A 13,477-nucleotide genomic window follows, 5' to 3' on the forward strand; every position below is an offset into this window, starting at 1 on the left:
AAGCCAGAATAAAACCTGGGTGGTTTGGGTGGTAGGGTAAATTGATTAATTATTTTCTTTTGTAATTAATTCTCAAACCATACTATGACAGATGACATGGTGTGTGAGGAAAGGGCCTTGTTTGTTTTACTGATGGGTGATAATTTGTCATGGAATTGTGTTGTTTTTCCTGTCCTGGTGTTGGTATGGCCAGTGTGTGTTCCCTTTAGTTAACCCAAATGTGTCAGTCTGAGAATCCCACCAAACAGCTCTGATGTTCTCAGACATGCTAACCCATATGAATGTTGGGATGTAAGGCCATCATAACGCCTTCATTCATATGGAATACACCTTTGGAAGGTTGACAGGAAGCCACTTGGTTGTTAAATTACCTCTACTACTGTAACTGTGTACAGTACATTATGAATGTGATTCTCCTGTAGGCCTATGTATAACCCTGGGATAGTTCATTTAGGGGTACGGGTGGAGCACGGGTCCCACCAAATAAACTCTGCTGTGGCACAAGGCAGATTACATCAGGGAAAATGGAAAGCATTGATTGAAAAATAGATTGTTTGATAATAATAGAGAACCTTTAAAAAATTTAAACAATTACTGTACAAATGATACCAGGTTTACACTTCTTAGTACAATTCTGATCTTAATCGGACAGTCTGGGATTCAAACAACAACTCAAAAGCCGCCCTGACACTTTTCTTTAGTAGACAGCTGGAATGGGGCTGGAAAAATGTAACGACTCTGAAATGTATAGATGGAGCTATGGAAGCAAGGACTGACCGTCCATGAGAACAACATTATAGTTCCTAAACAGGTTAGGCTATAGGCCTGTTATAGGCATAGCTTACAATGCATACACTGAGTGTACACACGTTGAGAAAACCTGCTCTTTCCATGACATAGACTGACCAGGTGAATCCAGGTGAAAGTTATGATCCCTTATTGATGTCACTTGTTAAATCCACTTCAATCCGTGTAGATGAAGGGGAGGAGACGGGTTAAAGAAAGATGTTTAAGCTATGAGACAACTGAGACATGGATTGTGTATGTGTGCCATTTAGAGGGTGAATGGGCAAGACGAAAGATTTAAGTGCCTTTAAACGGGGTAGTAGGTGTCAGGCGCACCGGTTTGTGTCAAGAACTGCAACGCTGCTCAACAGTTTCCTGTGTGTATCAAGAATGGTCCAGCACCCAAAGGACATCAAGCCAATGTGACACAACTGTGGGAAGCATTGGAGTCGACATGGACCATCATCCCTGTGGAACGCTTGTGACACTTTGTAGAGTCCATTCACTGATGAATTGAGGCTGTTATGAGGGCAAAAGAGGGGTACAACTCAATATTAGGAAGGTGTTCCTAATGTTTAGTATACTCAGTGTATACACAATATAGCCTATTGTCCTGTATACAGTATAGTGATGTAATATGTAAACACATTACAAATCCAAACATTTATTTTAGGGGGGAACCACTACTGGGTGGGGTCGAGATGTACAGGACACTCTTGTGTCTGTTTTGTTCTATAAACCTCTCTCAGCACAATCTGAGAGCACAGCTGTTGTTGCGTGCAGTAGTGGAGAGCGCGCTCTGGGGTGATGTCAAGCCTCGTGCTGCTTGCTGCGCATTGCCACTGACGGAGCTGGAGCGCCTTGCTTAGTTCGTTGCATTACCACTGACCGAGCTGGAGCGCCTTGCTTAGTTCGTTGCATTGCCACTGACGGAGCTGGAGCGCCCTGCTAAGTTCGTTGCATTGCCACTGACGGAGCTGGAGCGCCTTGCTAAGTTCGTTGCATTGCCACTGACGGAGCTGGAGCGCCCTGCTTAGTTCGTTGCATTGCCACTGACGGAGCTGGAGCGCCCTGCTTAGTTCGTTGCATTGCCACTGACGGAGCTGGAGCGCCCTGCATTGCCCACTGACGGAGCTGGAGCGCCCTGCTAAGTTCGTTGCATTGCCACTGACGGAGCTGGAGCGCCCTGCTTAGTTCGTTGCATTGCCACTGACGGAGCTGGAGCGCCCTGCTTAGTTCGTTGCATTGCCACTGACGGAGCTGGAGCGCCCTGCTTAGTTCGTTGCATTGCCACTGACGGAGCTGGAGCGCCCTGCTTAGTTCGTTGCATTGCCACTGACGGAGCTGGAGCGCCCTGCTTAGTTCGTTGCATTGCCACTGACGGAGCTGGAGCGCCCTGCTTAGTTCGTTGCATTGCTGCTAGCGAACGGAATGTTGTGTCTCTGTCACAACGTCGGTTTCCATACGACAGCGCTACACTTCCCTTCCCTGCCCGGAGAGGACACCGTGCCATTACCATGAGTTGTTTGGATGTTATGTACCCAGTCCATGGACATTACGCACCGCACGCGCCAGCCACTCCCGCGTTCATCAACAACTTCCAGGTAAGGAGGCGCTTTGGAAAGGTTTCCAGTTAATGAATTAAATGCGCGAGAAAAACTTTGCATTGTGGGAATACTTTTGGGTAACTATTTACGTTGACTACGTACGTATCCGTAAAGCATGTATTACACATCTATAAGCATTTCATCAACGTATTACAACAGGGCGACAAGGTTCATTAAATATATCCTGCCATGATATGCAAGAGCTCATATTTAGGTATACAGGGCGGTAACCAGGGTCTGAGTTTTAGTGATGTCTGGACGGGGGGATCCACACCAAATAGAGAGTTTAAGCTTATTTACTGACATTTTAAAACTATAAAATGCTATTTCGAGAACAGCAAAAACAAGCAAAAATGACCCCAAACATTATCACATTGGTTGCTATAGCTTCATTATCTCAGCATCTACAAACACATAAGCCTATTAGCTGTTTAATTAACCGCTAGACATTACCTCACATTAACTCTAACTGGGATTAAAAACTATAATTTAATACCCACAGAGGGATCTGTTATTAAAAAAGGTATTTTACTAACAAAAAGTAATCACATGAGTTTGTTTTACAGAATGTTTTGTGTGCAATTTTACAGCTATTTCCTGCTATTCTAAACGTTTTGCCATAGGGTGGGGACACATTGTTCCCGTTTTAAAGCTAATTTCTTGCAATTATACACATTTCACTATGACCTATGCCATGTTAGTATGATATCAAACCAAATGTATTTGTCACATACACATGGTTAGCAGATGTTAATGCGAGTGTAGCGAAATGCTTGTTCTTCTAGTTCCGACAATGCAGTAATAACCAACAACTAATCTAACTAACAATTCCAAAACTACTGTCTTATACACAGTGTAAGGGGAAAAAGAATATGTACATAAAGATATATGAATGAGTGATGGTACAGAGCAGCATAGGCAAGATACAGTAGATGGTATCGAGTACAGTATATACATATGAGATGAGTATGTCAACAAAGTGGCATAGTTAAAGTGGCTAGTGATACATGTATTACATAAGGATGCAGTCGATGATATAGAGTACAGTATATACATATGCATATGAGATGGATAATGTAGGGTATGTAACATTATATTAGGTAGCATTGTTTAAAGTGGCTAGTGATATATTTTACATAATTTCCCATCAATTCCCATTATTAAAATGGCTGGAGTTGAGTCAGTGTCATCAGTGTGTTGGCAGCAGCCACTCAATGTTAGTGGTGGCTGTGTAACACTCTGATGGCCTTGAGTTAGAAGCTGTTTTTCAGTGTCTCGGTCCCAGTTTTGATGCACCTGTACTGACCTCGCCTTCTGGATGATAGTGGGGTGAACAGGCAGTGGCTCGGGTGGTTGTTGTCCTTGATGATCTTAATGGCCTTCCTGTAACATCGGGTGGTGTAGGTGTCCTGGAGGGCAGGTAGTTTGCCCCCGGTGATGCGTTGTACAGACCTCACTACCCTCTGGAGAGCCTTACGGTTGTGGGCGGAGCAGTTGCCATACCAGGCGGTGATACAGCCCGCCAGGATGCTCTCGATTGTGCATCTGTAGAAGTTTGTGAGTGCTTTTGGTGACAAGCCAAATTTCTTCAGCCTCCTAAGGTTGAAGAGGCGCTGCTGCGCCTTCTTCACGATGCTGTCTGTGTGAGTGGACCAATTCAGTTTGTCTGTGATGTGTGTGCCGAGGAACTTAAAACTTACTACCCTCTCCACTACTGTTCCATCGATGTGGATAGGGGGATGTTCCCTCTGCTGTTTCCTGAAGTCCACAATCATCTCCTTAGTTTTGTTGACGTTGAATGTGAGGTTATTTTCCTGACACCACACTCCGAGGGCCCTGACCTCCTCCCTGTAGGCCGTCTCGTCGTTGTTGGTAATCAAGCCTACCACTGTTGTGTCGTCCGCAAACTTGATGATTGAGTTGGAGGCGTGCGTGGCCACGCTTTTCGTGGGTGAACAGGGAGTACAGGAGAGGGCTCAGAACGCATCCTTGTGGGGCCCCAGTGTTGAGGATCAGCGGGGTGGAGATGTTGTTGCCTACCCTCACCACCTGGGGGCAGCCCGTCAGGAAGTCCAGTACCCAGTTGCACAGGGCGGGGTCGAGACTCAGGGTCTCGAGCTTGATGACGAGCTTGGAGGGTACTATGATGTTGAATGCCGAGCTGTAGTCGATGAACAGCATTCTCACATAGGTATTCCTCTTGTCCAGATGGGTTAGGGCAGTGTGGTTGAGATTGCATCGTCTGTGGACGCAAATTGGAGTGGGTCTAGGGTGTCAGGTAGGGTGGAGGTGATATGGTCCTTGACTAGTCTCTCAAAGCACTTCATTATGACGGAAGTGAGTGCTACGGGGCGGTAGTCGTTTAGCTCAGTTACCTTAGCTTTCTTGGGAACAGGAACAATGGTGGCCCTCTTGAAGCATGTGGGAACAGCAGACTGGTATAGGGATTGATTGAATATGTCCGTAAACACACCGGCCAGCTGGTCTGCGCATGCTCTGAGGGCGCGGCTGGGGATGCCGTCTGGGCCTGCAGCCTTGCGAGGGTTAACACGTTTAAATGTTTTACTCACCTCGGCTGCAGTGAAGGAGAGTCCGCATGTTTTTGTTGCAGGCCGTGTCAGTGGCACTGTTTTGTCCTCAAAGCGGGCAAAAAAGTTATTTAGTCTGCCTGGGAGCAAGACATCCTGGTCCGTGACTGGGCTGGTTTTCTTCTTGTAGTCCGTGATTGACTGTAGACCCTGCCACATACCTCTTGTGTCTGAGCCGTTGAATTGAGATTCTACTTTGTCTCTATACTGACGCTTAGCTTGTTTGATAGCCTTGCGGAGGGAATAGCTGCACTGTTTCTATTCGGTCATGTTACCAGTCACCTTGCCCTGATTAAAAGCAGTGGTTCACGCTTTCAGTTTCACGCGAATGCTGCCATCAATCCACGGTTTCTGGTTAGGGAATGTTTTAATCGTTGCTATGGGAACGACATCTTCAATGCACGTTCTAATGAACTCGCACACCGAATCAGCGTATTCGTCAATGTTGTTATCTGACGCAATACGAAACATATCCCAGTCCACGTGATGGAAGCAGTCTTGGAGTGTGGAATCAGCTTGGTCGGACCAGCGTTGGACAGACCTCAGCGTGGGAGCTTCTTGTTTTAGTTTCTGTCTGTAGGCAGGAATCAGCAAAATGGAGTCGTGGTCAGCTTTTCCGAAAGGAGGGCAGTGGAGGGCCTTATATGCGTCGCGGAAGTTAGAATAACAGTGATCCAAGGTTTTTCCAGCCCTGGTAGCGCAATCGATATGCTGATACAATTTAGGGAGTCTTGTTTTCAGATTAGCCTTGTTAAAATCCCCAGCTACAATGAATGCAGCCTCAGGATGTATGGATTCCAGTTTGCAAAGAGTCAAATAAAGTTCGTTCAGAGCCATCGATGTGTCTGCTTGGGGGGGAATATATACGGCTGTGATTATAATCGAAGAGAATTCTCTTGGTAGATAATGCGGTCAACATTTGATTGAGGAATTCTAAATCAGGTGAACAGAAGGATTTGAGTTCCTGTATGTTTCTGTGATCACACCACGTCTCGTTAGCCATAAGGCATACGCCCCCGCCCCTCTTCTTACCAGAAAGATGTTTGTTTCTGTCGGCGCGATGCGTGGAGAAACCCGCTGGCTGCACCACCTCCGATAGCGTCTCTCCAGTGAGCCATGTTTCCGTGATGCAGAGAACGTTGCAGTCTCTGATGTCCCTCTGGAATGCTACCCTTGCTTGGATTTCATCAACCTTGTTGTCAAGAGACTGGACATTGGCAAGAAGAATGCTAGGGAGTGTTGCACGATGTGCCCGTCTCCGGAGTCTGACCAGAAGACCGCCTCGTTTCCCTCTTTTACGGAGTCGTTTTTTTGGGTCGCCGGCTGGGATCCATTCCGTTGTCTTGGTTGAAAGGCAGAACACAGGATCCGCTTCGCGAAAATCATAATCTTGGTCGTACTGATGGTGAGTTGACGCGGATCTTATATTCAGTAGTTCTTCTCGACTGTATGTAATGAAACCTAAGATGACCTGGGGTACTAATGTAAGAAATAACACGTAAGAAAAAACAAAAAACTGCATAGTTTCCTAGGAACGCAAAGTGAGGCGGCCATTTCTGTCGGCGCCGGGCTCCTGAGTAATTCTTCCATGATTACTACACGTTTAGATAGCTGGGTAGACTATCTAGACTAATTTACCAATCTACAAATGTTTAACTAACATGGGCTAGTTGAGTGACCGTCAGTGAGTGCACCTTGTGTATTCTACTATTCTAACTCTCAACAGTAAAGTGAGACCCCAACTGAGATTTTTTTTGTTATAATATATATATACAGAGCCTTCAGAAAGTATACACACCCCTTGACTTTTTCCACATTTTGTTATGTTACAGCCTAAATTTAAAATGTATTAAATGTAGATTTTTTTTGTCATTGGCCTACACACAATATTCCATAATGTCAGAGTGGAATTATGTTTTTTAATTGAAAACGAAAAGCTGAAATGTCTTGAGTCAATAAGTATTCAGCCCCTTTGTTATGGCAGTGACATTGTAGTTACTCCACAATACTAACCTAAATGACAGAGCAAAAAGAAGGAAGCCTGTACAGAATACAAATATTCCAAAACATGCATCCTGTTTGCAACAGGGCAGTAAAATAATACTCCAAACAAATGTGACAAAGCAATTCACTCTCTGTTCTGAATACAAAGTGTTATGTTTGGGGCAAATCCAATACAACACATTACAGAGTAACACTCTCCATATTTTGAAGCATAGTGGTGGCTGCATTATGTTATGGGCATGCTTGCAATTGTTAAGGACTTGGGAGTTTTTCAGGATAAAAAAATAAACTTAATGGAGCTAAGCACAGGACAAATCCTAGAGAAAAACATGGTTCAGTCACTTGGAGATGAATTCACCTTTCAGCAGGACAATAACCTAAAGCACCAGGCCGAATCTACGCAGGAGTTGCTTTCCAAAAAGAGAGTGAATGTTCCTGAGTGGCCGAGTTACAGTTTTGTCTAAAATCAATTTGAGAATCTATGGAAAGACATGAAAATGGTTGTCTAGCAATGATCAACAACCAATTTGACAGAGCTTGAAGAATTCTGAAAATAATAATTGACAAATGTTGCATAATCCATGTGTGGAAATCTCTTAGAGACTTACCCAGAAAGACTCACAGCTGTAATTGCTGCCAATGTTGCCTCTACAAAGTATTGACTCAGGGGTGTGAATATTTATGTCAATGAGATATTTCTATATATAATTTTCAATACATTGGCAGAAATGTCTGAAAACACGTTTTCACTTTGTAATTTAAAGGGTATTATGTGTAGATGAGTGAGATTTAAATTCAGGCTCGTAAGACACCACAATATGGAGTAAGTCAACGGGTAGGAATGAAGGCACTGTATATATATATGCATCATAATGATGACAGCGTACTGTCACCATAATGGCTGTTCTCAAAAGTGTGCTTCTTCCAAAGCAGGGTTAGTGAATTTGCCAAAAGGCCAAACCACATTTGGAGAATTATGCTGATGATATAGCCTGTGCCTGCCCCATTTCTCCCACAGACCAGTATAGGCCTGTGACTTACCTTCTTCTACCCACTGAGGTCAAATGTTCATGAAGATCCCCACAATGTGAATTCATACATCAACTTTGAATGTTCGTGTTCTAGATCAGAGTGGCAATCTGCACAGTTAATTACCATGAAGTGCTTAGCTATAAACGCTTTATGAATGGGAACAAATAGTTCACTTGACTTTGACTGCATAGAATTCGTACATAAACCTTTCATGTTATAGATCAGTATGACCAACTTAGGCCTAATTGTGATGTGGAAAAAGGACTGTTAATGAGTTGTGAAGGAGTTATGATATGATCCTTTTAACTACACGATTTGATCTGTTCAAATTTACCCTGAGGATTTAACCATGTGAGAATCTTCAGGCGACATTGACCTCAGTGAGAAGAAGATGGGAAGACACGGGTCTACAGTATGTACCGATCTGTGGTGGGAAATGGGGCTAGTACAGGCTATATACACTACATGACCAAAAATATGTGGACACCTGCTCATTGGGCATTAATATGGAGTTGGTCCCCCCTTTCCTGCTATGACAGCCTCCACTCTTCTGGGAAGGCTTTCCAATAGATGATGGAACATTGCTTCGGGAACTTGCTTCCATTCAGCCACAAGAGCATTAGTGAGGTCGGGCACTGATGTTGGGTGATTAGGCCTGGCTCGCAGTCAGTGTTCCAATTCATCCCTAAGGTGTTTGATGGGGTTGAGGTCAGGGCTCTGCGCAGGGCAGTCAAGTTCTTCCACAACGATCTCGACAAACCATTTCTGTATGGGCCTCACTTTGTGCACGGGAGCATTGTCATGCTCAAACAGGAAAGGACCTTCCCCAAACTGTTGCCACATAGTTGGAAGCACAGAATTGTCTAAAATGTCATTGTATGCTGTAGCGTTAACATTTCCCTTCATTGGAACTAAGGAGCCCAAACCATGAGAAACAGCACCAGAAAATTATTCCTCATCCACCAAACTTTACAGTTGGCACTATGCATTGGGGCAAGGAGCTTTTCCTGGCATCCGCCAAACCTAGATTTGTCCGTCAGACTGCCAGATGGTGAAGCGTTATTCCTCATTTCCACTGCACCAGAATGCAAAGGTTGCGAGCTTTTCACCACTCCAGCCAACGCTTGGCATTGCACATGTTGATCCTAAGCTTGTGTGCAGTTGCTCGGCCATGGAAACCCATTTCATGAAGCTCCTGACAAACAGTTATTGTGCTGACTTTGCTTCCAGAGGCAGTTTGGAACTCGGTAGTGAGTGTTGCAACCGAGGACACTTGGCGGTTCCGTTCTGTGAGCTTGTGTGGCCTACTACCTCGCAGTTGAGCCGTTGTTGCCCCTAGACTTTTCCACTTCACAATAATAGCACTTACAGTTGACCGGGGCAGCTTTAGCAGGGCATACATTTGACAAACTGACTTGTTGAAAGGTGGCATCCCATGACGGTGCCATGTTGAAAATCACTGAACTTTTCAGTACTGCCAATGTTTGTCTATGGAGATTGCCTGGCTGTGTGCTCAATTTTATACAACTGTCAGCAATGGATGTGGCTAAAGTAGCAGAATCCACTAATTTGACGGGGTGACCACATGCTTTTGTAAATATAGTGTATCAGCATAATTTTTGTTTGGTAATCACATGATCACATAATCACACGTTTGGTCTTTTGGCATATTCTCTTAACCCTGGTATGGCAGAAGCACACTTTTTGATTTTTATTTTTATTTTTATTTCACCTTTATTTAACCAGGTAGGCTAGTTGAGAACAGGTTCTCATTTGCAACTGCGACCTGGCCAAGATAAAGCATAGCAGTGTGAAGAGACAACACAGAGTTACAATTAACAAGTCAATAACACAGAGAAAAGGGGAGTCTATATACAATGTGTGCAAAAGGCATGAGGAGGTAGGCGAATAATTACAATATTTCAGATTAACACTGGAGTGATAAATGATCAGATGATCATGTACAGGTAGAGAGATATTGGTGTGCAAAAGAGCAGAAAAGTAAATAAATAAAAACTGTGGGGATGAGGTAGGTGAAAATGGGTGTGCTATTTACCAATAGATTATGTACAGCTGCAGCGATCGGTTAGCTGCTCAGCTAGCTGATGTTTGAAGTTGGTGAGGGAGATAAAAGTCTCCAACTTCAGCGATTTTTGCAATTCGTTCCAGTCACAGGCAGCAGAGTACTGGAACGAAAGGCGGCCGAATGAGGTGTTGGCTTTAGGGATGATCAATGAGATACACCTGCTGGAGCGCGTGCTACGGATGGGTGTTGCCATCGTGACCAGTGAGCTGAGATAAGGCGGAGCTTTGCCTAGCATGGCCTTGTAGATGACCTGGAGCCAGTGGGTCTCGCGACGAATATGTAGCGAGGGCCAGCCGACTAGAGCATACAAGTCGCAGTGGTGGGTAGTATAAGGTGCTTTAGTGACAAAACGGATGGCACTGTGATAAACTGCATCCAGTTTGCTGAGAAGAGTGTTGGAAGCAATTTTGTAGATGACATCGCCGAAGTCGAGGATCGGTAGGATAGTCAGTTTTACTAGGGTAAGCTTGGCAGCGTGAGTGAAGGAGGCTTTGTTGCAGAATAGAAAGCCGATTCTTGATTTGATTTTCGATTGGAGATGTTTGATATGGGTCTGGAAGGAGAGTTTGCAGTCTAGCCAGACACCTAGGTACTTATAGGTGTCCACATATTCAAGGTCGGAACCATCCAGTGTGGTGATGCTAGTCGGGCATGCGGGTGCAGGCAGCGATCGGTTGAAAAGCATGCATTTGGTTTTACTAGCGTTTAAGAGCAGTCGGAGGCCACGGAAGGAGTGTTGTATGGCATTGAAGCTCGATTGGAGGTTAGATAGCACAGTGTCCAATGACGGGCCGAAAGTGTATACAATGGTGTCGTCTGCGTAGAGGTGGATCAGGGAATCGCCCGCAGCAAGAGCAACATCATTGATATATACAGAGAAAAGAGTCGGCCCGAGAATTGAACCCTGTGGCACCCCCATAGAGACTGCCAGAGGACCGGACAACACGCCCTCCGATTTGACACACTGAACTCTGTCTGCAAAGTAATTGGTGAACCAGGCAAGGCAGTCATCCGAAAAACCGAGGCTACTGAGTCTGCCGATAAGAATATGGTGTTTGACAGAGTCGAAAGCATTGGCAAGGTCGATGAAGACGGCTGCACAGTACTGTCTTTTATCGATGGCGGTTATGATGTCGTTTAGTACCTTGAGTGTGGCTGAGGTGCACCCGTGACCGGCTCGGAAACCAGATTGCATAGCGGAGAAGGTGATACTATGCTGTCATTGTAATAACGCATCTATTAAGATAACTAAATAGGAGTTCTTGTAAATATGAGCTCTTGTATATACAGTGGGGAGAACAATTATTTGATACACTGCCGATTTTGCTTGTTTTCCTACTTACAAAGCATGTAGAGGTCTGTAATTTGTATCATAGGTGCACTTCAAATGTGAGAGACAGAATCTAAAACAAAAATCCAGAAAATCACATTGTATGATTTTTAAGTAATTCATTTGCATTTTATTGCATGACATAAGTATTTGATCACCTACCAACCAGTAAGAATTCCGGCTCTCACAGACTTGTTAGTTTTTCTTTAAGAATCCCACCTGTTCTCCACTCATTACCTGTATTAACTGCACCTGTTTGAACTCGTTACCTGGATAAAAGACACCTGTCCACACACTCAATCAAACAGACTCCAACCTCTCCACAATGGCCAAGACCAGAGAGCTGTGTAAGGACATCAGGGATAAAATTGTAGACCTGCACAAGGCTGGGATGGGCTACAGGACAATAGACAAGCAGCTTGGTGAGAAGGCAATAGCTGCTGGCGCAATTATTAGAAAATGGAAGTTCAAGATGACAGTCAATCCCCCTCGGTCTGGGGCTCCATGCAAGATCTCACCTCGTGGGGCATCAATGATCATGAGGAAGGTGAGGGATCAGCCCAGAACTACACGGCAGGACCTGGTCAATGACCTGAAGAGAGCTGGGACCACAGTCTCAAAGAAAACCATTAGTAACACACTACGCCGTCATGGATTCAAATCCTGCAGCACACGCAAGGTCCCCCTGCTCAAGCCAGCGCATGTCCAGGCCCGTCTGCAGTTTGCCAATGACCATCTGGATGATCCAGAGGAGGAATGGGAGAAGGTCATGTGGTCTGATGAGACAAAAATAGAGCTTTTTGGTCTAAACTCCACTCGCCGTGTTTGGAGGAAGAAGACGGATGAGTACAACCCCAAGAATACTATACCAACCGTGAAGCATGGAGGTGGAAACATCATTCTTTGGTGATGCTTTTCTGCAAAGGGGACAGGACGACTGCACCGTATTGAGGGGAGGATGGATGGAGCGAGATCTTGGCCAACAACCTCCTTCCCTTAGTAAGAGCATTGAAGATGGGTCGTGGCTGGGTCTTCCAGCATGACAACGACCCAAAACACACAGCCAGGGAAACTAAGGAATGGCTCCGTAAGAAGCATCTCAAGGTCCTGGAGTGGCCTAGCCAGTCTCCAGAACTGAACCCAATAGAACATCTTTGGAGGGAGCTGAAAGTCCGTATTGCCCAGTGACAGCCCCGAAACCTGAAGGATCTGGAGAAGGTCTGTATGGAGGAGTGGGCCAAAATCCCTGCTGCAGTGTGTGCAAACCTGGTCAAGAACTACAGGAAACGTATGATCTCTGTAATTGCATAACAAAGGTTTCTGTACCAAATATTAAGTTCTGCTTTTCTGATGTATCAAATACTTATGTCATGCAATAAAATGCTAATTAATTACTTAAAAATCATAGAATGTGATTTTCTGGATTTTTCGGCAGTGTATCATCGGCAGTGTATCAAATACTTTTTCTGCCCACTGTATGAGCTCTTGTAAATATGAGCTCTTGTAAATATGAGCTCTTGTAAATATGAGCTCTTGTATATATGAGCTCTTGTAAATATGAGCTCTTGTAAATATGAGCTCTTGTATATATGAGCTCTTGTAAATATGAGCTCTTGTATATATGAGCTCTTGTAAATATGAGCTCTTGTAAATATGAGCTCTTGTAAATATGAGCTCTTGTATATATGAGCTCTTGTAAATATGAGCTCTTGTAAATATGAGCTCTTGTAAATATGAGCTCTTGTAAATATGAGCTCTTGTATATATGAGCTCTTGTAAATATGAGCTCTTGTAAATATGAGCTCTTCTATAGCATGCCATGAATGCTCTATAAATCTGCTCTGGATATATTTCATGACCCTTTAATAATCAAGTTAGGACCTGTTATAACGTGTTCAGGAAATGCTTGTAGATGTGTACTGAATGCGTTATGGGTATGTACTTAAAGGAAATCGTTACAGATTTGTATTTTTTAATTTTTTATTGTTGTTGTAAAGCAACCTATTTGGTTGTTTCGGCTTCACAAAATGTTGATGTAGCCAAT

At 44.3% G+C, this 13,477-nt stretch overlaps 1 protein-coding gene across 1 annotated transcript in view; it reads left to right on the forward strand.

The window, feature by feature from the left end:
• Positions 1-1,914: 1,914 nt before the first annotated feature.
• LOC118362269 (transcription cofactor vestigial-like protein 2) overlaps positions 1,915-13,477 on the forward strand; it is an 18,604-nt gene continuing 7,041 nt past the window's right edge. The window contains exon 1 of the mRNA XM_035742471.2: positions 1,915-2,390. Coding sequence (XP_035598364.1) covers positions 2,304-2,390 — 87 coding nt within the window. The 5' untranslated portion in view covers positions 1,915-2,303. The remainder of the gene's footprint in view (positions 2,391-13,477) is intronic.

The sequence above is a fragment of the Oncorhynchus keta genome, chromosome 29 (genome assembly GCF_023373465.1).
Source record: "Oncorhynchus keta strain PuntledgeMale-10-30-2019 chromosome 29, Oket_V2, whole genome shotgun sequence".
NCBI lineage: Eukaryota > Metazoa > Chordata > Actinopteri > Salmoniformes > Salmonidae > Oncorhynchus > Oncorhynchus keta.